General features: G+C 40.7%; 1 protein-coding gene across 1 annotated transcript in view; it reads left to right on the top strand.

Moving 5' to 3' along the window:
* SORT1 (sortilin 1) overlaps positions 1 to 26649 on the top strand; it is a 56058-nt gene that overhangs the window by 15339 nt on the left and 14070 nt on the right. The window contains exons 3-17 of the mRNA XM_073666807.1: positions 65 to 138; positions 4383 to 4485; positions 10882 to 11046; positions 12034 to 12107; positions 12210 to 12262; positions 12339 to 12475; positions 15532 to 15679; positions 16914 to 17069; positions 17163 to 17269; positions 18744 to 18846; positions 18918 to 19086; positions 19470 to 19660; positions 21380 to 21569; positions 21663 to 21779; positions 24849 to 24957. Coding sequence (XP_073522908.1) covers positions 65 to 138; positions 4383 to 4485; positions 10882 to 11046; positions 12034 to 12107; positions 12210 to 12262; positions 12339 to 12475; positions 15532 to 15679; positions 16914 to 17069; positions 17163 to 17269; positions 18744 to 18846; positions 18918 to 19086; positions 19470 to 19660; positions 21380 to 21569; positions 21663 to 21779; positions 24849 to 24957 — 1896 coding nt within the window. The remainder of the gene's footprint in view (positions 1 to 64; positions 139 to 4382; positions 4486 to 10881; positions 11047 to 12033; positions 12108 to 12209; positions 12263 to 12338; positions 12476 to 15531; positions 15680 to 16913; positions 17070 to 17162; positions 17270 to 18743; positions 18847 to 18917; positions 19087 to 19469; positions 19661 to 21379; positions 21570 to 21662; positions 21780 to 24848; positions 24958 to 26649) is intronic.

Genomic DNA, 26649 nt, shown 5'->3' with positions numbered 1-26649 from the left:
AAATAGATTTGCTTGCATTTTTAAAAAAAGTTAAAAGTATAAATATTCCTTTCCCCTCTACTAGGTTATTCTTGTGCTGACAACGTATCGGCTTCCTCTAATTATAGTTACCTATGGGCAGTCTAAGCTGTACAGGAGGTGAGTAAATTGTGTATAGTAGAATTCTCTGTGGTCTTTGTATGTTGTGGTGGACTGTAACTGAATTATATAATGCTTGGCAATACCTGTTGTAGTTATCTGAAAGTTCTGCAAGGATTAGATGACATTTACATGACTTTATTTGATATTCATATTTCCTGTAAATTTGGAAAATTTTGAATTTGGAGTCCGTATTAGTCAAAGTAGAAATAAACATTGACTTAGACCTATGCTGTTCACATCCAAGCCCTTACTGACAGACCACCTCAACCTAGAATCAGCTGGGAAGCTTATGCAAACCCTCATTGCTGCAACAACCTTCTTGTTGGCTTTTCCTCTAACAAATTTGTACATCTCTAATCGTCAACTCTGCTGGCTGGTCAGTTCATCTCTCCCCTCGTTCCTCTTCTCCTCTGTCCTTTCATGACTACCTATTCTCACTAAATATCTTAGACTTCAGAAAATGACCTACAAGACAGCCCTTAATCTCCCAAAACTTAAATCTTGCAAGAACATCTTCTCTGTCCCCCCCTAACATCATTGCCTCCAAGGTACAGGTGCGTCTCACTAAATTAGAATATCATCAAAAAGTTAATTTATTTCAGTTCTTCAATAGAAAAAGTGAAACTCATATATTATATAGAGTCATTACAAACAAAGTGATCTATTTCAAGTGTTTATTTCTGTTAATGTTGATGATTATGGCTTACAGCCAATGACAACACAAAAGTCATTATCTCAGTAAATTAGAATACTTTATAACAACTGCTTGAAAAATGGTTTTAAAATCCAAAATGTTGTCCTACTGAAATGTATGTTAAGTAAATGCCCTCAATACTTGGTCGGGGCTCCTTTTGCATCAATTACTGCATCAATGTGGCGTGGCATGGAGGCGATCAGCCGGTGGCACTGCTGAGGTGTTATGGAAACCCAGGGTGCTTTGATAGCAGCCTTCATCTCGTCTGCATTGTTGGGTCTGGTCTCTCATCTTCCTCTTGACAATACCCCATAGATACTCTATGGGGTTAAGGTCAGGCGAGTTTGCTGGCCAATCAAGCACAGTGATACTGTTGTTTTAAAACCAGGTATTGGTACTTTTGGCAGTGTAGACAGGTGCCAAGTCCTTCTGGAGAATGAAATCTCCATCTCCAAAAAGCTTGTCGGCAGAGGGAAGCATGAAGTGCTCTAATATGTTCTGGTAGACGGCTGCGCTGACTTTGGTCTTGATAAAACACAGTGGACCTACACCAGCAGATGACATGGCTCCCCAAACCATCACTGATTGTGGAAACTTCACACTAGACCTCAAGCAGCTTGGATTGTGTGTCTCTCCACTCTTCCTCCAGACTCTGGGACCTTGTGGAATGTGTCAGTGACTGCCTTCTGGACAGCGTGTGTGTGTGTGTGTGTGTGTGTGTGTGTGTGTGTGTGTGTGTGTGTGTGTGTGTGTGTGTGTGTGTTTTTATAAATTATTCTAATTTACTGAGATAATGAGTTTTGTGTTTTCATTGGCTTTAAGCCATAATCATCAACATTAACAGAAATAAACACCTGAAATACATCACTCTGCAATTACGAACATGATGCACAGAATGCAGAGCAATGGGAAAGCTGGGATAATCCAATGCTCACTCTGTAATAGCTGTGAAAAAGCCACTGTAACCAGCTGTTCCACAACTTTGCAGCAGCAACAGATGGGTGCTGAAGGGTGGAGACCACAAAGCTTTGTGAAAGTTGGGTTACACACGGTGCCTGTGTCAGAGTAAGTGCATGCGTAACCCAGCTTCCACAATACTCAAGTGGAGGAGAGTATGGGAGAATTGTTTTGCTGACTTGTCCGTAGAAAAAAGTAAGCAAATTGATTAAAGCGAAGGAGAGAAACAGAAGAGTTTGTAAACAAAACTGGGGTCGGAGAGGAGGTTAAAATCGCAGGCTTGGCTCAAGTGAAAAAAAACAAGTAAATGACCGCTAAAAGTGCATCAGGTTTCCCACTGTGTAAGAGCCAGGAACAGCTTCAGAATTGAAAGGGCACTCTCTAAGGCTATGTGCCCACTTAGCAGATTTGATGCAGAGCGTTTTTGCCTCTCTGGCAGAAAAAAAATGCATATAAATCTGCATGCGTTTTTTCTGCCAGAGAGAAGCGTTTTTACATGCGTTTTCGCATGCAGTTTTCCAAGCGATTTTGAGCATCACTTGAAAAAGTGCTTGACAAGTTGGTCACACAATATAAATCCATGCAACCGGCATGGATTTATAATATGTGAACAACTGATGCTTTAAATGCAGGATCTATAGTAAAAAAAGAGAATTTAAAACATTAAAAATAATAAAAAACCTGTATACTCACCTCTCCGGTCTGCTCCCGGCGGCGATCCTGCGGTCCTCTCTCTTCGGCGTCCCGCAGTGTACTGTCAGGACCTGCGGTGACGTCATTTAGTCAGCTGATAGTCACGCGACCATCACCTGACCGCCGACATCAGCGGTCGCGTGACTAAATGACGTCACCGCAGGTCGCCAAGGAGAGAGGACGTGGCCGGAAGCAGACCAGGGGCCGCCGGAGAGGTGAATATACAGGTTTTGTTTATTTTTAACTTTTTTTATTTCTTTTTTTCACCGCGTGGTAGCCGGGATGAAGAGGAGTTGTAGTCTCCTCTTCATCCCGGGTACCACACGCACCGCGATTACGCTGCAAATTCGCGGCCATTGAGTTTAATTGAAACACAGCAAATCCACATATACCTGCGGGTTTGCTGCGTTTCAATGTTCCTCAGTGGCCGCGAATTTGCAGCGTAATCGCGGTAGAAATGGTCATGCTGCGTTTTGCAACGCAATGCGAATTCGGCGAGCAAATTAGCGCATCATGTGCACAGCACATCCGAATTCACATTGCTTTGCATGGGAGACTGTTTTACAAGCATTTTCACAGCCGAAAAAACGCCGCAAAAACGCTACGTGGGCACATGGCCTTAGGCTATGTGCCCACGATGCAGAAATGCTGCATATTTTTTACACTTCTCCCTGGCAGGAAAAACGCATGCGGACTTTACATGCGTTTTTCCCGTCAGGTAGAAGCGTTTGTCAAGCGTTTTTGCATGCATTTCTGCATGCGCTTTTCCAAGCTATTTTAGCATCACTTGGAAAAGTGCTTGACAACTTGGTCACACAATATAAATCCATGCAACCAAAAAAGAATAAGAATGGTAAAAAATTAAGATTCTACTTACCTTCCGATGGCCCCCGGTTTCCTTCTCCGCTCCGTTCGATTTTCCCTGGTGTCTCGCGGTTGTGTGAAGCACCTGCGATGACGTCATTGAGTCATGTGACAGGTCACGACGTCAGCAGTCGCGTGACCTGTCACATGACTCGGTGACGTCATGTCAGGTCCTCACACCACCGCGAGCCGCCCAACACATCGCACACATCGCTGAGGAGGCCGGAGGACATCGGAAGGTAAGTATAATCTTTTATTTTTTAATTTTAAATTCTTTTTTTTACAGGTACTATGGTACCTGGGCCCGGAGGAGAGTCTCCTCTTCTCCAAACCTGGGTACCATCCGCATATTGAACCGTGTGATATACGCATGTGCAGATGTAGTGATGCGGATGTCACGCGGTCCAATGCAAGTCAATGGCGGTGATTACGCTGCGTGTCCGCAAAATTAATGGACATGCTGCGGATTGTTCCACAATGATAATCCGCAGCGGAAATTTCCGCAGCATGTGCACAGCACATGCGGATTATCATTGGGGACCATGGGGCACGTATTACCAAGCGTTTTTGCTGCGGAAATTCCGCGGCACAAACGCTTGTAAAACGCATAGTGGGCACGCAGCCTAACTTTTCCCGCTTCCATTTTGCTTGACTGATATTATAGACGGGATATTCTTAACAGGCAGTAGATAGCAACTTGTGGCCATAAAAATATATATTTTGGTAATGAGAGTATATTACATTTTATAATTGTATACAATGGCAATCTAACAAGCAAAGCTTGTTGAAATCACAGTGACCATCTAAACTTTTTGCATATAGAAAAAATAAGTTTTGTTTTGGGCCCTTGTATTCCAAATAGAACTAGAAAAATAAAGGCCTTTCATTTTGATTTGTATCAGTATTTGAGGAGAAATGACTGAAAGATGACCCACACTCCGCTACAACCTCTTTTTGAATGGTATAAAGTCATATAATCCTTTACAGCTTTAATTGTTCTCACTCAGTTTATTACTATTGTTTGTCCTTCCAGTGAGGACTATGGAAAAACATTTACTGATGTAACATCACTCATAAAAGATACATACATCCACACAGACTTTGGTATGGGTCTCGGTCCTGAAAACTCTGGAAGGGTGAGTGTTTGGGTATTTAATTATGTTATCTTCATACTTAGTATTTTTATAATGTGCTAAAAGGGTTGTAAAGTAATCCTCAATCGTCTTTAAAGGGTTACTTAAGCCTAGTAACTTTATGGCTTATCCTCAAAAACCCAAAGAGTGTTATCCCCCCCCCCCCCCCTCCCAAAAAAAAAAAAAAAAAAAAATCATCTAGATCAGCATCCCCTCCTTAAAAGGATTGTCCAGACAGAAACAAAAAGGCTAAGTATTTTTCCCTCTAAGCTATTTTCTAATATACTTGCTTTAAAAGTTCCCTATCCTTCCCTAACTACACCATCTAACTTCTTTTTTTTCTTCTCAACTTCCTGTCTCATGATGATTAGTTTGAGTATCCCCAGTGCATGCTGGGATACTAAAACAAAGCATCATCAGGGGCCAGAGGCTGTGGTCATTGTTACAGTCCCTGCCCCCTCCCTGAAACAAAGGGTCATCAGTGACTCTTGCTTCAGGGGGTGGTGCTGTCCCTGACTGTCTCCCTAAGGGCCCCGTCACACTAAGCGATGCAGCAGCGATCCCGACAACGATACGACCTGTCAGGGATCGTTGCTGCATCGCTAATACATCGCTGGTGAGCTGTCAAACAGGCAGGCTCACCAGCGATCAGGGGAGCAGCGATATCGTGGAAAGAATCGTTCCACGATGTCCTGCTCCCGTTACCAGCCTGCTGCTTAAGCAGGAGCAGGCTGGTAACTATGGTAAACATCGGGTTACTAAGTGCGCGTGTGCCCCTAGTAACCCGCTGTTTACCATGGTTACCACTCTGCTACGGTGCGCGGGAGCCTCTGCGCACCGTAGCAGAGTGGTATCCATGGTAAACAGCGGGTTACTAAGTGCGCGCGTGCCCCTAGTAACCCGATGTTTACCATAGTTACCAGCCAGATCGTTGGTCCCGCTGGTCACACACAGCGATGTGTGCTGGCCAGCGGGAGGCCAACGACCAAAAAATGGTCCAGGACACTGCAGCGATCAGCGACCTCACAGCAGGGGCCTGATCGTTGCAAAGTGTCACACACAGCGACATCGCTGGTGAGGTCGCTGGTGAGTCACCAAAACCCTGACTCAGCAGCGATCTCGCTAGCGATATCGCTATGTGAGACGGGGGCTTAAGACATTTGAAGCTACACTGTGGGAAAAATTATTAGGCAGTTTTATTTTTGATGATTTAACTTTTTTTTTTTTCAACAAATCAGGTGCTGTCAATTTAAAAGGTTAACAAACCTGAATATTTAAGAAAGTAAAAGCGAGGTTTTGTCTTTCTTAGGAGAATTTCTATATGTGAATAATTATTGTGCAACGATTAGTGTGCAGAATCATTATGCAGCTAACTCAAAAAAATGTGACTTTTCCCATCTCGATTGTTTTTTTTTTTATCTTTTAAAGTGACAATAATAACCAAAAATTCAAAATGTACAAAAAAAATATCAGTGACTAATACAGGGTGGTCCAAAAGTAGGTGGACAAAGTGTAATAAGGTTATGAAGGGGGAGATTTATCAAACATGGTGTGAAGTGAAACTGGCTCAGTTGCCCTTAGCAACCAATCAGATTCCACTTTTCATTCCTCACAGACTCTTTGGAAAATGAAAGGTGAAATCTGATTGGTTGCTAAGGGCAACTGAGCCAGTTTCACAGATCTAGTTTTCACAGATAGATCTCCCCCAAATCTGTTTTCCTTTCAGATAATTCAGATAACACATAATGGCAAATAATTTAAATACAGATCAAAGAAAATGGATTTTAACAGAGTATTGGAAATGTCAAAATGCTGAAACCGTTAGAGCAAATTGGGTTGAAACATTTGGTACTCAAGCCCCAAAGAGACAAACCATTTACCGCATTCGTGACAAATTCAATGCCACTGGCTCAATCCTTAATGCTCCAAAAACTGGTCGACCCAAAACAGTCTGTACAGAAGATAATAAACAACTTGTTGCTGAAACATTTGTTCAGAGTCCAAAAAAGTCACCAGAAGAGCCTCTTTGGAATTGGGAATTTCACGAGCTTCTATCATGCAAATCCTGAAATCTATTGGGTGGAAAGCTTATCGTCCACGTCTAATTCATGGTTTATTGGAGGATGATCCAGACAGGCGACTGCAATTTAGTGAGATTATGCTTAACGAAATTGAAGAAAATCCAGTAATTTTAGATAACATTATGTGGAGTGACGAAGCTTCTTTCAAATTATCCGGCCATATTAACAGACATAATTGTATTTACTGGTATAATGAGAACATGCATTTAACATTAGAGCAACAACTAAATGAGCCTGGTGTCAATGTTTGGGGTGGTATTTCAAGTTTTGGTGTTTTAGGACCAATATTTTTTGATGGAACAGTCACAGGAGATAAGTATCTCGAAATTCTAATGAATCAAGTTGTTCCCCAGTTACAGCAACAGCCTAATTCAAATGACCTTTATTTCCAACAAGATGGGGCCCCTCCACATTATTCAAGAGTAGTCCGCGAGTATCTTGATGAAACATTTCCTAATAAATGGATTGGCCGAAGAGGCCCACTTGATTGGCCGGCACGTTCACCAGACTTGACCCCAATGGATTTTTTCTTTTGGGGAGTACTCAAGGACAAAGTTTATAGTCAAAAACCAAAAAGTGTCAGTGATTTGAAAAATTACATAAGAGATGCATTTCAAGAAATTAATACCGAAAGAGACTTGTGCAAAAAAGTTTGTCGAAGCGTAAGAGGCAGACTTCAAAGCTGTGCAAATTGTAATGGAAAACTGTTTGAGCACCTGCGTTGATAAAATTTAAGGGCTTTTGTATTATTCAGAATAAAATGTAATTGTCAATGTTATGCTTGTGTTAGTAAATAACATTTATTTTGATTTATATATAAAATTATATTATTTTCTGGCCACCTACTTTTGGACCATCCTGTATAGCCACCCTACTTTTCAGTAATAGTCATATACTCCATGGATGGGAGACTTATCAGTTGCCGACAACTTTTTGGGCTGCTCCAATCATAGCCCCCCCCCCCCCAGACACTGTTCAGAGAAGTGTACTGTTTTCCTTCACCATAAATCTCCTGTTTAAGAAGGACCTACAAGTTCTCTATAGGGTTTAGGTCAAGTGAGGACTGGAACCATGTCATTATTCTTTCATATCGAAGGCCTTCACTGGCTAGCGAAGCAGTGGAAACTTCAATGAATACAATGGAGCATTGTCCTGTGTAAACATCATTGTTTTCTTGAAAGATGCAGACTTTTTTTCCTATATAAACAGTAAAAAATCAGAGTTGATTTTCGAGTCTGTATTCAACCTGAAAAGGTACATCTTTGTAATACTAGCCCATAACAGTACCCCACCTCCACCTTGCTGGCGTCTGAGTTGTAGTGGAGGTCTGTTCGCATTACTGATCCATCCATCTGGTCTATCAAGTCAATCTCGCCTCATCGGACCATAAAATCTGTCTTCAGATATTTCTTGGCCCAGTCTTGACATTTGAACTTCTGTGTCTTGTTCAGTGGTGGTCGGGTTTCAGCCTCCCTTTCCTTGGCCATGTCTCTGAGCACTGAACACCTTGTACCTTTGGACACCTCAAGGAGGTTGCAGTTCTGGAATATGACAGCATTGGAGGATAATGGGTTCCTGGTCACTCCACTTCACATTTTGATTCTTCTCACACTTTTGGAAGTTAATGCACGTGCTTTACAGGAATGCAAACTTCCAGAATGCAATTTTGAATACTTCACTGGGTGCAGTTGTTAAAATGGTGTCATTTTGGCGGGGGTGGGGAGGTGGCATTCTGATATATAGGCCCCTCAAAGTAACTTCAAAGCTGATTAGGTTTGTAAAAAAAAAAATATATCGATTTTGTTTTTTTTTTTGTTGAGAGAAGGGGAAAAAAAAACATGAAAATATGCTGCTAAGCTTTTAACCCTTCTAACATCCTGAAAAAATATACATTTGAAAAATGATGCCAATGTAAATTTTTTAAATTTTAGGAATTTTTCATGAATAAATTAAAAAAAAATTGTACTTCCATAAATGTACTCCTAACATGAAGTACAAAGTTTCACTAAGAAAAACTATCAAAATCAATTGAGATATGTAGAAGCATACCAGAGGTATGACTGCATAAATTTACACGTCAGGTTTAAATAATGTTGTTCTGTCATAAAGGTGAAAACCAAGCTTTGGTGATAAAGGGTTAAATTTTAAAACATTTCACAGGACTTGGAATTTTTTGCTGTTATTCCCAATACATTGCATGGTAAAAATTTTAATTGTTTTGTTTAAATTGTTGTTCGTTTTTAACACCCTCCACCCCCACGTCGACAGAGTTCCCACCTCTAAACTTCACTGTTGGTATGGTGTTTTTGGGGTCATGTGCAGTGCCTTTTGGTCTCCAAACATGGTGTGTAATATGGCATCCAAAGAGTTCAATTTTGGTCTCCTCTGACCAGACTATATTCTCCCAGTATTTCACAGGCTTGTCTAAATGTTTTTGAGCAAACTGTAAGTGTACTTGAACATGCTTTTCACTCAGCAATGGAGTCTTGGTGACTATGCATACAGACGATGGAGGTTGAGTGCATTACTTATTAGAGAAGCAAGGGTGGGTAGGAGCTCACTGCATCCATTGAACAGGTGCGCTGAGCAATTCCACAGAGGGTGCCTGGATCCAGCTGACAGTGCACAGCCGTGGAACAATGAAGAAGCTGTCCTGGTAAAAGTAATCTTTATTAGATCTACATTAAAAAGCAAGGATCCTAGAAGGGGGATTTAAAACCTGATGTGTTTCTGGCGCACAGAAGCACTCTTAATCATCGGTATATGAAATGAGAATTGACATGTTCAATACTTATTTTACCCACTGCATGTTGTGAAGGGGTTAAAGGCAAATCCAGCACTACCTTTACCTGGCCAAACTCTAAAGGCCCGGTCACACGTAGCGACGCTGCAACGATCCCGACAGCGATACGACCTGTCAGGGATCGTTGCGGCGTCGCTATGTGGTCGCTGGTGAGCTGTCAAACAGGCAGGCTCACCAACGATCAGGGGAGCAGCGACATCGTGGAAAGAATCTTTCCACGATGTCCTGCTCCTGCTTACCAGCCTGCTGAAGCAGGAGCAGGCTGGTAATCATGATAAACATCGGGTTACTAGGGGCACACGCGCTCCTAGTAACCCGTTGTTTATCATGGTTACCACTCTGCTACGGTGAGTGGGAGGTTACCGCTCACTTTAGCAGGCTCGTAACCATGATAAACCACGGGTTACTAGGTGTGCGTGTGCCCCTAGTAACCCGATGTTTATCATGATTACCAGCCTGATCGCTGCTCCCGCTGGTCACACACAGCGATTGTGTGCTGACCAGCGGGAGGGCAACGACCAAAAAATGGTCCAGGACACTTTGCAGCGATCAGCGACCTCACAGCAGGGGCCTGATCGCTGCAAAGTGTCACACATAGCGACATCGCTGGTGAGGTCGCTGTTGCGTAACCAAAACCGTGACACAGCAGCGATCTCGCTATGTGAGACGGGGGCTTAACTCTGTTACTAAGAAATCAGCGCTTGAATTGATATGCATATGAGGCTATAGATCTGAAGCCTCTGTCACTCCAGCTCTATTCAGCTTTCAACAGCACCTCCTCTTGCTTGATTAATGGTCTCTATGTTGTATGACTTCAGGCAAAGGAGCATTCATTCAAATAGGAGGGGGTGCCGGGTGAGGAATACAGCTGGAATGACAGAGGCTTCAGATCTACCAATGTCCTTCAGCCTCCTGATTTCTCAGGAACGGACTGACCACGCAATGGTATTGCTGGACTTGTCTTTAAAAGAGCTTTATGCACATATAAATAGTTTGTGTGTTTTCTGCTGACAGATTCCTTGAAGTCTCTTTATCCCTACACCAGCTGGGAGATGCCCTTTGGAATGTTTTGTTGGAATTTGGTTAAAGCTTCTTACTAAACAAATTAATGTTAATTTTTAAAATTGTAATTTATAGCTCCATTACTGGGTGACCAAACAGACGCATACAGCGTAGGCATCTTGTGACACTGAATATCGCAATCATCATTTTTCTTTTTCTTCTGCATTGTCATTTTGCACCACACGTCTCAGTATATGTGAAGCAAGGAGTAATTCTCTGTGAAGGACACTTATTGAAGATACAGAAACAATTTCTTTAGACTGTGTATCTTTTGGTTAATTTGTGATTTCCCTCTTTTCTATTTCTCACATGGACAAATTCACCGCTTCAATTTTTTTTTTTTTTTTTTTTTCATGCTGGGGTCCCTTCTGTTTTACTGGTGGGATCTTCATCTTAAAGTGTGAGCATCACAGACCCTTTAGACTTGTCTTTATTTTTCACCTTTTTTTTTAGGTGGTTCTGGTAGCAGATGTATCAGGAGGGAGTGGCGGTGGTCGTATTTTTAGATCCTCTGACTTTGCAAAGAGTTTTATACAAACAGATTTGCCCTTCCATCCCTTGAAACCTGTATCTTACAATGCTGAAGATACTAAATGCCTGTTGCTCATCAGTGTTCAGGTCAGTATTTTACATTCAGACTCTTTGGCAGCAGCAAGATGGAAAGACTGGCTGGGGACCAGGAAGCATTGAATCTCGAGCAGTGGGGTATTAATGAGTATATATATATATATATATATATATATATATATATATATATATATATATATATATATATATATATATATATATATATATATATATATATATATATATATATATATATATATATATATATATATATATATATATATATATATATATATATATAATATGGTTGAATTCAAGTTGTCCACTTTCAGAAAATCTCTGTCCCTGGCTGTAGTTTATTAAAAACAAACAAACTGCGCCTTACTCATCATCCTCTGGTCCAGCGCTGAGTGTCTGGTATTGGTCGCGGCGTTGATGTTCACTGATTGGCTTCAACATGGTGTCAGCGCAGCTGCCAATATCGGACACTGGGCGCAGCGCCAAAGACTTGGTTCTGGAATCAGGAAGGTGAGTAAAGTTTTTTTCGTAATACACTGCAGCTGTGGCTGAAGATTTTCTGAAAGGGGTCAACGTAATTAATTGTTTAGCTAATAACAGTACGATATTATATTTTTGGCAATCTACAGCCACCATTTAACCGGAGGAGGGTGAGGGATGATTGCTGCAGAAACTACCATAAATTTTGTTTGGCTGGTTTCACATTTACCATTTAAGTGTACATTGCGTCTTTTTCAGGCATGTCTGCTCAGGAGCCCACCTGAAAAAGCGCTTAAATGGTTAGAAGAATGAACATGGGCATTGCAATGTTAAAACCACTTGTTGTGCATATGTTCCATCTTTTTTTTTTTTTTTTAAGGCTTTTTTCACACGGACTTCATTGTATCAGATATGTTGAATCCGTCATATTTTATGCAATACATCCTTTTGAACTAGAATGAGTCTGTCTGGTTTCTATTTTTCTTGGGAACTTGAGTAAGAACAGTAATAAAATGTAACTTTTCTACTTACTCTTTGCAGCATGATTTGTGGATTTCTAAAGACTTTGGAGAAACTTGGAAGTCAATCCATAAATTTGTATGTTCTGCCAAATGGTACGGGATGCTAAAACCAAAAGAAACAACTTTGCGAATTTAGTAATTTGAAGGTTTCTTGTGGGATTGTTGGTCATTGAAACCACTGTTATTTCATTTTAGGGGACCCAGGAACATGATTTTGCTTACAACAACTACGGCAAATGAATCGTGTTGTAAGTACGGTGTGGGGAGAGTTTGTTTGTTGTTTGTTTCCAATGTTCATGTAACCATGTGTGTCTAATTTTAAAGCGGACTGGTCTGGATTGGCCTCCTCATTGACTATGAAAAGGACATCTGATTTTGGAAAAACATTCAAGGTGTTGAAGGAGCATGTCCACTCTTTTGGGTTGTGGGGTCGTTTTCTACTTGCCTCCGTGATGGAAGAAGTAAGAACACTGAAACTGATTATTAAAAATTAATAAACATCAGTATCCACAATGATTTATAACTGCATTATGTTGTATACTGTGTGTAAATACATACAAATATACAGTGTGTGTATGTACATATACACACAGCCATTTCCTCCCGTATCTTAACAAGATTATTTGCTGCTGTTACTGGATTGATGTCTTGGCTGATTTTGTTTTGACTTTCTCAAGCAAAGGGGTAAGAAAGCCTTGAAGGCAAACCTTAAAATACAGCCACATATACACACCCAATTAAGAGCAAAAGCTTTTGAAGATGTTAGTGTTTTCTACAGTGTAACAAGCAATTTATAGGTTGGGTCAAATTGGTTTATGTAAACGTCTGTCCAATTGGAATTTTGATATGGTGAATTATAAATGAAATGATCTGTTATTAAAGTGGTTGTCCACCTCTGGGGACATAATTATTATTATTTTTTTTTTTTTTCCTTTACGACCAAACATCATTTTTGATATTTTTTGGGTTTCATTAAAAATTTTGTACCACTTTACTTTTTCAGGCTCTTTGTTTTCCTGCACATTCAACTTTGATGTGTCCTATGGTCACAAATCGGCTGCGAGGCGCTCAGAAAAAGACAGCAGCGTTTTGGACGCACCTCACCTTTGATGCGTCCAAAACGCTGCGTTCTACAGTACAAGCACAGTGGATGGGATTTATAGAAATCCCATGCCCACTGTGCTTCTATTTGACGCCGCTTAATCTCACTGGCGGCGCGGGTTTACGAGCCACAGTATGTTAATTTCTGTGGCGGGGACACTACTCTCCGCAACAGAAATTTCCACAATAGAATGTACAGTCATGGCCAAAAGTTTTGAGAATGACACCAAAATTATATTTTCACATGATCTGCTGGCCTCTGGTTTTTATTAGTGTTTGTCTGATGTTTATATCACATACAGAAATATAATTGCAATCATATTATGAGTACCAATAGGTTATATTGATAGTTAGAATGAGTTAATGCAGCAAGTCAATATTTGCAGTGTTGCCCCTTCTTCTTCAAGACCTCTGTAATTCTCCCTGGCATGCTCTCAATCAACTTTTGGACCAAATCCTGACTGATAGCAGTCCATTCTTGCATAATCAATGCTTGCATTTTGCCAGAATTTGTTGGTTTTTGTTTGTCCACCCGTCTCTTGATGATTGACCACAAGTTCTCAATGGGATTAAGATCTGGGGAGTGTCCAGGCCATGGACCCAAAATCTCTGTTTTGTTCCATGAGCCATTTAGTTATCACCTTTGCTTTATGGCAAGGTGCTCCATCATGCTGGAAAAGGCATTGTTGGGCGCCAAACTGCTCTTGGACGGTTGGGAGAAGTTGCTCTTGGAGGACATTCTGGTACCATTCTTTATTCATGGCTGTTTTTTTAGGCAAGACTGTGAGTGAGCAGATTCCCTTGGCTGAGAAGCAACCCCACACATGAATGGTTTCAGGATGCTTTACAGTTGGCATGAGACAAGACTGGTGGTAGCGCTCACCTCTTCTCCGAATAAGCTGTTTTCCAGATGTCCCAAACAATCGAAAAGGGGATTCATCAGAGAAAATGACTTTGCCCCAGTCCTCAGCAGTCCACTCCCTGTACCTTTTGCAGAATATCAGTCGGTCCCTGATGTTTTTTCTGGAGAGAAGAGGCTTCTTTGCTGCCCTCCTTGAAACCAGCCCTTGCTCAAAGAGTCTCCGCCTCACAGTGCGTGCAGAAGCACTCACACCAGCCTGCTGCCATTCCTGAGCAAGCTCGGCACTGCTGGTAGTCCGATCCCGCAGCTGAAACAGTTTTAAGATACGGTCCTGGCGCTTGCTGGTCTTTTTTGGGCGCCCTGGAGCCTTTTTGACAACAATGGAAGCTCTCTCCTTGAAGTTCTTGATGATGCGATAGATTGTTGACTGAGGTGCAATCTTTGTAGCTGCGATACTCTTCCCTGTTAGGCCATTTTTGTGCAGTGCAATGATGGCTGCACGTGTTTCTTTAGAGATAACCATTGTTAACTGAAGAGAAACAATGATACCAAGAACCAGCCTCCTTTTAATGTGTCCAGTGATGTCATTCTTACTTAATCATGACTGATTGATCGCCAGCCCTGTCCTCATCAACACCCACACCTGTGTTAATGGATCAATCACTAAAACGATGTTAGCTGCTCCTTTTAAGGCAGGACTGCAATGATGTTGAAATGTGTTTTGGGGGTTAAAGTTCATTTTCTGGGCAAATATTGACTTTGCAAGTACAGTAATTGCTGTTAAGCTGATCACTCTTTGACATTCAGGAGTATATGGAAATTGCCATTACAAAAAATGAAGCATTAAACTTTGGAAAAATTACTATTTGTCTCATTCTCAATACTTTTGGCCATGACTGCATAGGGTGCGGTAACTCCGCATAGTTCAATGAATACATGCGGATTTACCTGCGTGATCGGATGCATGCAGAGCTTTGGACACAGTGAAAATGTGCTGCTATAGCCTGATCGTGGGCACGTAGCCTTAGTACTAATTCTGAGGTCCAATAGCAGTTAACCCATTCTGCATCCAGCAATAGACAGTGCAACACAGAGGCTATAAAAGGCAAACTGTGCAAAATTTGTAACAAATCCTGATTACTTAAATGATTTTTAGCCAAAAATGCATTTATGAAAAAAAAAATTGGCCCCAAAAGCAGACAACCCCTTTAAAATATTTGCTGGAAAAATTGCTTGTGTCTTGTACAAAGTAGATTTCTGAAACAACTTGCTTGCTGACATGGAATCTGTGTAGCTGAGAAATGATTTTAATGCCTTCAACCTAAGTGTGTGTAAACTTTGAGTACCTCTGAAGTGTGTGTATGTATGTGTGTATATATATATATATATATATATATATATATATATATATATATATATATATATATATATATATATATATATATATATATATATATATATATATATATATATATATATATATATATATATATATATATATATATATATATATATATATATATATATATTACTATATGATCTGTGATATTACAGGACCGATTGAAGAGAAGAATCCATGTATCTCAAAACCAAGGGGACACGTGGAATATGGCTCAGCTCCCGGCTGTAACCCATGAGCAGTTTTACTCTGTATTGGCAGCCAGCGATGACCTGGTGTTTATCCATGTAGATGATGAAGGGGGTAAGATATAAAGGATGGGCAAAGTAAAATGATTTCCAAGGATAAAATCCATGTGCAGTAGGATTTTTTTTTTTTTTACTTACATATGTACCAGTACACTGATGTTAAAAATACAGTCTGAATGCATGCAACTATGGCATCTGGGCATTCACTATGACTGGCAGACTGATGGGGTATCATGACTTTCATATTGCATCTGGCATAATGGGCTGAAAAAAAAACAGGGCACAAAAGTCCTTACAAACTTGCTTCATATTATTGTTCTGATTTAACAAGGCATTAAAAGGTGTGGTGTTATTTTACTGTGCAACCTGATGTAACATTACCTATAGGATAGGAAAAAAAAACAAAAGGCATTTTATTCCTCTTATGCCCATGATTAATTGTTGTGGCCTAAGGCTCAGGGCATCCCATAGTCCAGTCATCTATATAAGTGTATGTATATCAATTTTAAACATGAGTATATAGAAATGTGCGGCACTTGACATGCCATTTAAAGATGACCTTTTAGTTTATTCATGTTGCCCAAACCTTGTGCAGTGTGAATTACAGCCTGGCTGCACAGTTGCACAGAAGCTCCAGCCTTTTAGAAAAAAGCCAAAAATTGGGGACCTTAACTGGAGACTAGACTAGTTTTCTCCCTGCTCCATGTGTACATGGGGAGAGACCGGTCAATCAAGTAGAGCAGTGTAGGGAGTAGCCGGCCCGGGGCATCATCAGATTAGTCAGGTCTCTCAGTTCCCTGCTGGCTTTTTAAAATGTTTTGGTTTTTTTGATATGCTCCAGCGTGTACATCTGCAGTCATGCAGCCAGGCTCTGATTCATGCCGTCCATGGTTTCGGCAGCATTAATTGACTGCTCTTTAAATTTCTTTATTTAAATGGATGCAGACCACAAGAATGGAGTAACAGCCCAACTGGCCTGTGGGTGTTTCGGGTAGAGACTTTCGAGGCCTTGTCTTTTTCCAATATGGCCAAAGTACAGTTGAAAAACAAGCTGGGCTTGTGGAGAAGTCTTTAGGTGGCTTGGCTTGGCTGACAGGTCTCTCCATAGTTGCGCCTCGATTTACAAGCTGCTTTCTTCTGAATCTCTGTCTTGGCAATAAGGGAACCTGTCTGTGCTTTATACTGCCGATCTTTGAGCAGCAAGAAACTGTCGACAGGTTTTCTTTGAAATAAATATATATATTATATTATTGTGCAAACTACTTTTTTTTCCTCTCTTTCTCCTATAGACACAGGATGCGGAACCATTTACACATCTGACGACAGAGGTATTGTTTACTCCAAATCTCTGGAGAGGCATCTGTACACCAAGACAGGCGGAGACACGGACTTCACCAATGTAACATCCCTGCGCGGGGTCTTCATTACCAGTGTGTTATCTGAAGGTTCGCAGAGGCTTATTGTGGTTACGTGTGTACCTGGCGGGGTTTTCTTATACTGCATGTGTATAACGGATTCCTTAACTTTAATTTTTCCAGACAACTCTATCTATTCCGTAATCACTTTTGATCAAGGAGGTGAATGGAGCCGCATCAAAAAGCCTGAAAATACTGAATGTGACTCAACAGCCAAAGATAAGGCAAAGGTAAGTAACTAATTTTCAAGAATTTCTAAAAAAAATAGAAAATCTATTTTTGGAATAATTTACAGTTTTATATTTTGATAGAATTTTTTTTTTTCCTTTTACTTTCTCTTCACCTCTACGTGCTTTTATTGTCAGGAGGTGAAGTGCCAAAGCCACCCACAATTCAGTTATCCCCCTCCCACCCACCTTTTTATGGTGTTTACTGTGAGGATTAATTCCATATTTTTTGATAGATCAAACTTTTATGGATATGACAATACCAAATATTTGCTTTCTATATATTTTTTTCCCTTTTTAACATGGGGGGGGGGGTGATTTGAATTTCATTATTTTATTATAGTGCCAATTATTTCACGACGCTTTACATGTGAAAAAGGTAGTATACATAGCAAAAAATAGGTACAATTATCTTCAGCAAAATCGAGTCACTGACTGGTTCATGAGGAGTGAGGACCCTGCCCCCGAGGGCTTACAATCTACAAGGGATTGGGGAGGATACAGTAGGTGAGAGTAGAGCTGGTCGTGCAGCGGTGTGACGAAGCGAGGGTTACTGCAGGTTGTAGGCTTGTCGGAAGAGGTGGGTCTTCAGCTTCCTCTTGAAGGTTTCCATGGTAGGCGAGAGTCTGATATGTTGGGGTAGAGAGTTCCAGAGTAGGGGGATGCACGGGACAAATCTTGTATGTGATTGTGGGAAGAGGAGATAAGAGGGGAGTAGAGAAGGAGATCTTGTGAGGATCGGAGGTTGCGTGCAGGTAGGCACCGGGAGACTAGATCACAGATGATTGGAGGAGACAGGTTGTGGATGGCTTTGTATGCCAAGGTTAGGGTTTTGAACTGGAGTTTCTGAGCAATGGGGAGCCAGTGAAGGGATTGATAGAGAGGAGAGGCTGGGGAATAGCGGAGGGACAGGTGGATTAGTCGGGCAGCAGAGTTTAGGATAGATTGGAGGGGTGCGAGAGTGTGAGAAGGGAGGCCACAGAGCAGGAGCTTGCAGTAGTCAAGGCGGGCGATGATGAGGGCATGCATTAGTGTTTTTGCAGATTCGTGGTTGAGGAATGTGCGGATCTGGGAAATATATTTTTGAGTTTGAGTTGGCAGCTTGTGGAAAGGGCTTGGATATGTGGTTTGAAGGAGAGATCAGAGTCCAGGGTTACTACGAGGCAGCAAGCTTGGCTTGAGCAGCCATTTACTTTAATGGACAGGTTTGTTGGTGGTATTGAGTGAGATGGGGGGGGGGGGGAGATGATGAATTCTGTTTTATCCATGTTACAGTTTTAGAAATTTAGCAGAGAAGAAAGATGAAGTAGGGGACAGACATTGTGGGATTCTGGTTAGTAAGGAGGTGATATCAGGTCCAGAGAGGTAGATCTGTGTGTCATCAACATAGAGGTGATATTGAAAGCAGTGTGTGTGGGGATGTATTATCTGTGTTTAATGCATTATTTTTTTCTCTGTGCTGTTTGTCTGTCCACAGTGTAGTTTGCATATACATGCCCAGTACAGCATGTCGCAAAATCTTGCAGTCCCACTACCACCAATGTCTGAGTCAAATGCTATAGGAATAGTTATTGCTCACGGTAAGTAAAGTTACATACCCAAATAGTGTAATTGTTTTGTGCTTTTATTGATGTGTATTACTGTGTCACAGGCAGTGTGGGGGATGCTGTGTCCGTTGCTAGTCCCAGTGTGTACCTCTCCGATGATGGCGGCTACTCATGGGCCCAGGTGTTGGATGGTCCTCACCATTATGCAATCTTGGATTCTGGAGGGCTTATTGTAGCGATACAGCAAAGCGATGAGCCGGTCAACACAATCAAGTGAGCGAAAAATGGTTTGTTGGATATCTGTAGAAGTGTAGATTGATCCTCTATACAAAACGTGGCAATTTTCCTGAGCAGTATATGAGATGTTATTGTGAGGGACTAGCAGGTGAGGAGGGACCTCATCGGAGTAGTGAAACAAAGCACCGCCTGATATGTCCGAACGAGATGCTTGAAACTGCTATGTATCCAATATATCACTTTACTTGACAGGGCAAAGAAATGTAACATCAAGGGTGCAAAAGCTAGATGTTGGTTCTAAAGAATAGACCTAGAATCTGGACTGCTTTTTTTCTATGTTGTAACTTGTGTAACCCAATAAATTCTCCTGTGTGAAATGTCTATTTGACATTTTCCAAATATGTTTTCTTTCCATTTAGATTTTCAACAGATGAAGGCCAATGTTGGTTGTCCTATAATTTCTCCAATGATCCTCTGATGTTCACCGGTTTGGCTTCTGAGCCAGGCGCTCGCTCCCTGAATGTGACTGTCTGGGGATATGAGCCTGGTTTATTTCATCGCATTTGGATGTCTTATACTATAGATTTTGCTGCTCTGCTGAAGAAAAGTTGTAAGTGTAAAAATGTCGTGGTGTTTTTTTGTTTTTTTTTCCCATTAACCCCTTCCCAACATATATGAAGTACAGTTACGTCATATGCTGGCTCCGCAACTGAGCCCGCATCTTACCCTTACTGAGTACCACATTTTTTTTCTTGATTTCTTTTAGTGTTTCTTAAAGCCCTAAAGTTGCCATATGAAATGACTTTAGTTTTGTGCCTTGTCTGTGATCTGCTTTTTTTCAACAACATTAAACAACTGAATGAACATCCTCCGAGCCCGGTGATTCCATAATTTTTGTCAGGGGTTGTAGACATAAAAATATAATAAGATATCGCTCTTGGAAGAAGAGGGGAAAAAATACAAAATGGAAAATAGTCTGGTCATTAAGTGGTTAATCCCCCTTTTTTAATGTTTTTATCTAGATGGTTTTTAGATTTTGTGTATAAAATAAGTACACATTTTTTGAAAGTTTAGCAATTCACTGTAATACAGTCAGAACTATTAAAATATTCCATTTTCATGTCATCACCAAACTGTAGTAAGATGTATAGAAGGATAATGCATGGTTATTATCCATTCAAGAAGTCATTTCTAAAGCCAAAACACAAGAAAACCTCTTTAGACTTTGTCAAATCTCCTGTTTTAAAATGTCAAGGGTTCTGGGCATTCATAAATTACTGCTTATGAACCTGATGGTATTCTTAAAGGGAAACTCACTAGGTTTTTGCTACCTCATCTGAGAGCAGCATAATGTAGGGGCAGAGACCCTGAGTCCAACACGGTATCACTTAGGTTTCTGGGTGCAGCAGTTGTGATAAGAATCAGAGCTTTTAGATGTAGCATGCAGCACAGCTGAGAAAGCTAACCCTGCCCACACCAGGCTCTGTATGTACATTGTTTATTGACCGTTCACTGCTTATCAGAGGAGGACGCGTGGTTGGACCAGGGCTCACTTGCTGTAGTCCAAGCAGTGTGCACACAGCCTAATAAGTGACACATCCCTGAAATCTGGGTCTCATCCCTACCTTATGCTGTCCTCAGATTACATAGCAAAATCATGCTGATGGATTTCCCTTAATGTAAAATATTGCAAGATGGAGAAGTACAGTAGAGGTTCATGGTCCCCACCGTGAAATGGAGGGTCATTTAGTACTTCTTCATCCTTCAAAAATGACTCCCAACTTAATTTCAAGGCTGGCCGCCCCTGCTGGCTGTGAGCGGCCACCGATGGCACCGCTCACAGGAAGAAACAGCACCAGGAGGTAATTAGAAAGAAGTTTCTATTTATCATTAAAACACATTGGCATATTTTTAAAAGTACTGGACAACCCCTTTAACCCTACTGAGCACCGGTAGCTTTCTCATCAAGACATAAAGGAGTCACTCTTCATGAGACCATACATCATGAACCCATAGACGCGGTGCTTAAAGTCAACAGTACTTGCTAGTGTTCTGGTACTTATTTGTACTGTGTAGTCAAGGTTGTACTCACTTCTGCAATATTTTTTTTCCCTCTGGAATATGTTTAAAATTTGATAGTTATTATTCTTTAATGAGCTGGAGTCGTGAATATTTAGAAACATATCTCTATGTTCAGAGGGTGTGCTTGTTGTGCGTGTTGGTTTTTTTTGTTTGTTTGTTCAGAGGGTGTGCTTGTTGTGCGTGTTGTGTTTTTTTGTTTGTTTGTTTTATAAGATTATAATATTTTTTAAATTGTACTTTTTATTAGGTGAAGACGGTGACTATACCACTTGGTTGGCACACTCTACAGACGTTGGGGCACCATCTGATGGTTGTGTTTTGGGCTATAAGGAACATTATCAACGCCTTAAAAAATTGTCCATGTGCCAGAATGGTCGGGATTATCTAGTAAGCCGGGAATCTGTGAACTGTATTTGCACTTTGGATGACTACATGTGGTAAATTCAACAATGTACATACAAAATATCAGCACATCAGAATAGTATCTTTGCTTGATTGAGTTTGGAAATTTCCTCTTCCTCTTTATGTAGTGACTTTGGATATTTTCGTAAAGAAAATGAGTCGACATGTGTGGAACAGCCTGAACTCCAGGGCCATGAGCTTGATCTGTGTATAAATGGAGAAGAGGAGAAACTGACAACAAATGGGTTAGTAGGATCATGGAAAATTGGTACCACAATTCACTTGCTTAATGGGGTTGTCCAGTGAAAACATGTTATCACCTATCCTAACTATCAGTGGGTGTTCGACCGCTGGGACCCACACAGATTGGTTAAACTAGGGATTTTTATCTGTGATGGGTAACTTTTATTGAATACCCGATCGCTGCTCCATTTCATTCCTTGTGGGGCTGCCGGAAAAAGCTCAGCACAGTGCTTGGCAGCCCTATAGGAAATGAATGGAGCTCTGGTCAAGCATTCGCATTACTGCTCCATTCTAACAGGGATAAAGTACCCCATTCTGCCAATCGCTGCAGGTCCCAATGGTCGGACCCCTACCAAACATCAAGTTATTGCCAATGCCTTGGATTGGTGACTACTTGTTTTTACTGGACAAACCCTTTTAACACAAACTTACCAGAAGAGCGTTAGAAATAGCCCTACAGTTTACACAAAAATAGCAATTAATATTGAGAGATTCTGATAACCTCATCCCAACATTAACACTGTCGTATGCTACTATTCAAGCCAGTTTGGAACCAGAGAAATATGTATTGGTATGCAAGTTCTCCATGACAAACATCCTGGATTTTGGATCTATCCTGGGGCATTCTGAAGTTGTCCATTTGAAGAGACGGACAAACAGTAAAGTGGCCTACAATAAGTACGATTCAGTGAAACAGTCATAGATCACTGTACTGTTAATATATCTGGTCAAGCCCTTAATGAATAAAAATTGTAATGTGGTTTAAGTGCCATATTGTCTATGTGAATGGATATTTCAATATATAGTGGGGGAAATAATTATTTGATCCCTTGCTGTTTTTGTAAGTTTGCCCACTAAAAAAGACATGAGCAGCCTATAATTTTAAGGGTAGGTGAATTTTAACATTAAGAGATAGAATATCCAAAAGAAAATCACATTGTATGAATTACATATTTTTTTTGCAGTGAGAAATAAGTATTTGATCCCTCTGGCAAACAACAATTAATACTTGGTGGCAAAACCCTTGTTGGCAAGCACAGCAGTCAGACATTGTTTGTAGTTGATGATGAGGTTTGCACACATGTCAGGAGGAATTTTGGTCCACTCCTCTTTGCAGATCATCTCTAAATCATTAAGATTTTGAGGCTGTCACTTGGCAACTCGGAGCTTCAACTCCTTCCATAAGTTTTCTATTGGATTAAGGTCTGGAGACTGGCTAGGCCACTCCATGACCTTACTGTGCTTCTTTTTGAGCCACTCTTTTGTTGCCTTGGCTGTATGTTATGGGCCATTGTCTTGCTGGAAGACTCAGCCACGACCTATCTTCAATGCTCTTAACTGAGGGAAGGAGGTTGTTGGCCAAAATCTTGCGACACTTGACCCCATCCATCTTGCCTTCAGTACGGTGCAGTCGTCATGTCCCCTTTGTGGAAGAGCACCCCCAAAGTATAATGTTTCCCCCACCATGCTTCACGGTTGGGACGATGTTCTTAGGGTTGTACTCATCCTTCTTCTTCCTCCAAACACGGCGAGTTGAGTTAATGCCAAAGAGCTCAATTTTTGTCTCATCTGATCACAGCACCTTCTCCCAATAACTCACAAAATCATCCAGGTGTTCATTGGCAAACTACAGACGGGCCTGCACATTTGCCTTCTTGAGCAAGGGGACTTTGTGGGCTCTGCAGGATTTTAAACCTTTAAGGAATAATGTGTTGCCAATGGTTTTCTTGGTGACTGTAGTCCCAGCTGCCTTGAGATCATTAACAAGTTCCCCCTGTGTAGTTTTAGGCTGATCTCTCACCTTCCTCATGATCAAGGATGCCCCACGAGGTGAGATTTTGCATGGTGCCCTAGATTGATGTAGATTGACAGTCATTTTGTATTTCTTCCATTTTCTTACTATTGCATCAACAGCTGTCTCCTTCTCCCCCAGAGTCTTACTTATGGTTTTGTAGCCCATTCCAGCTTTGTGCAGGTCTATGAGCTTGTCCTCGACTTCATTAGAAAGCTCTTTAGTCTTGCCCATGTTGTAGAGGGTAGACTGATTGAGTCTGTGGACAGGAGTCTTTTATAAAGGTGACTATGTAAGACAGCTGTCGTTAATGCAGGTAACGAGTTGATTAGGAGCATCTAACTGGTCTGTAGGAGCCAGAGCTCATAATAGTTTGTAGGGAATCAAACACTTATTTCTCACTGCAAAATACAAAAAATGTATCTCATTTGTACAATGTGATTTTCTTGTTTTGTTTTTTTTGATATTCTATCTCTCAATGTTAAAATTAACCTACCCTTAAAATTATAGACTGTTCATGTCTTGTCAGTGGGCAAACTTACAAAAACAGCAAGGGATCAAATACTTATTTCTCCCATGGTATATGTTGCTGTATGATTTACTGAGCAGCATTGAACTTTGACATTTTGATTCATGGGAGTCTCCAGTTATATTATGTATATATGTGTGCCACTTCTGGGTTGTCTGCCATGTTGATTCCTTTTTTTTTTTTCTTTTTTGTATGGTTCCCCTTAGAGCATTGCTATCCCAGAACTCCTACTGAGACTCTACAATGTATCTTATGGGATGCAGCTTCAGCCTGACTTCTCTGCCTCCTGCTTGTGATGGGGTTTCTTTTTCCTGTCAGCTCTTACAAGCAGGAGGCAGGGTTAGAAGTGTGGAGCTATATCTCATAGAAATACATTTGAGATTCTGCACACATCACTCACATTATAGACCATGAGGACAACACTGCTATATCACTTTATAAAGCAGAAATTAGATCTTCTGTTGCATGATGTACATACACATCCTCTCTCAAGCCACTCTGTATGAGCAATTCCTGGAGGGATTTGAAAGGTGAGAGGGTGCTATCCTGTCGTTCACATGAAGTCAGAGACTGCCAGCCTGTTACACATAAGAGCTTGCACTGGACTGGTAGGCAGGAGATCACATGAGACATAGCTGCCCATACAGAAAAATTAAAAATGCAGTTATTAAACAAATAAATAACACAACTAGAATATTGCTACTTTAATCTCCATATTGTAATAAAGATTCCTGAATTTCTTACTGACAGGTACCGTAAGATTCCTGGGGATAAGTGCATCGGTGGCATAAGTCCTGTTCGCCAAGAAATGGACATGAAGAAAAAATGTACAAATGACCTCTCCGATAGTTCTACATCGGTAATTGAATTATCTAATCTAGTTTTAGAAAATCTTCTTAATTTGCCTGCTACATTTGTGGAAAAGCCAATAGCTAAAATTTAATTGAACAATGATGGATACTTTAAAAAAATTGTGTGTTGTGTTTGCGCTGTTGTGTTTGATGTGCTCAGGCCTACAAACCAAGTTATGCCAAAGATGTCTACTCTTGTTCCAGACACTATTTCATCTATCTTTGCAGGGGTTATAATACCTTTTAAATATCATATTTATAGTATAAATCCTATAAAATGAACAAGCACAGTGTTCACTTATTTACTTGCTATGGCGGGATCTGTGTGTGTATAGCAATGTGCACGTCCAATTAACGATCTCTGGGCAGACGGTTGCGTATGTCGCTCCTCCTGCAGAGCAGCCTATGGAAATGGCTTATACTCTGCTTATTGGGGGCACTGCAGGGTCATGGACGTATTCCTAAGTAAACTCCTGTAAAAGAATTAAGAAGGGACTATATTAACAGCTGCCAGAGGAAAAAGACTGATTCTGTCCAGATTCCTCTCACCCCTTCCAAAAGAGTCAGAGATTAGTAGCAGCTTCCAAAACCACATAATACTATAACACTTTCATGACCCGGTGAAGTTAAATTTTTTTCACTACTTCTTTTTTTTTTTTTCTTTTTTTTTGTTCCTCCAAGAGCCAGTTTTGGTGTAGTCTTAAAAAAAACAAACAAACAAAAAAAAAACCCCTCAAAGCATCATAAACTTAATTTCAATTGATGCAGTGTATAGTTAACCCTAGAACGCATACCTGGGGCCTCGCAGGCCCGCCCTGTTAATTGTTTTCTATTTTCTGAAAGATTACTTTAGTTAGAATTTTGAAACTCTAGGTATTCCTCAGGTATATAGTTGTTTGTCATTTTTGTTTGAGTTATTCCATGTTATTTGCACACGGACCTAAAAGGCCCCAGGTATGTGAAAAAGTAGATTTTTATGGTAATGTTTTCTAGGGTTAAAGAAGCACTCCCGTCATAGTCGTCTTTTCCGTTAAGTCTATGATGTCACGTGATTAAAAACTGACTAGCTGAATCCTTTCAAGCTCTATTAAGAAACAGGAGGTCAGTTTTTCCCTGTATGAGTCATGAGTCACTGCAAATGTCCCTGGCAGAGGGGAGGAGCGAAGCAGCTGGGTCCAGGGGTTTAAGAGGGGAATGATTTTTGCAGGGATAAGAGACTTCCTGTTTCTACTTGGAGCAGAGAAAAGAGAAGAATTAGCTGGTAGAGGGGTAAAATGAGTAATTGTAAGTACACAGTGCCATATAATATGATGATTGCAATATATTAAGAGGATAAAAACATTGTTTGTAGGAAAAGCCCTTTAAAGAAGCACTCCCAGCATAGTACATTTTAATTAATAGATCTTGGAATAATAAGTTCCACAATTGGATATGTTTTATCTCAGCACAGGAACATTTTTTTTTTAATCTTATAAATGTGCCCCTGCTGTGTACTGTGTAATGGCTGTGTCTGACCGTACAGTAACATGGTCTGATCACACCACATCTCCTGGGCAGGGGAGGAAACAAGAGTATACAGACAGGACAGCAGGGGATCAGAAATGCTTCTTTTTGGGAGGTAAATTATCTCACTGCCTGTTTTTAAGCAATGTTTTACCTCAAAGAAAGAATCATTTACAAACTCATGCTGTCCTGTCTGT

This window comes from Phyllobates terribilis, unplaced genomic scaffold (genome assembly GCF_046119375.1).
Source record: "Phyllobates terribilis strain yellow unplaced genomic scaffold, ASM4611937v1 Scaffold_2__4_contigs__length_985480577, whole genome shotgun sequence".
NCBI lineage: Eukaryota > Metazoa > Chordata > Amphibia > Anura > Dendrobatidae > Phyllobates > Phyllobates terribilis.
The sequence above is the reverse complement of the archived record's forward strand: the minus strand, read 5'-3'. Positions and strand labels throughout refer to the sequence as shown.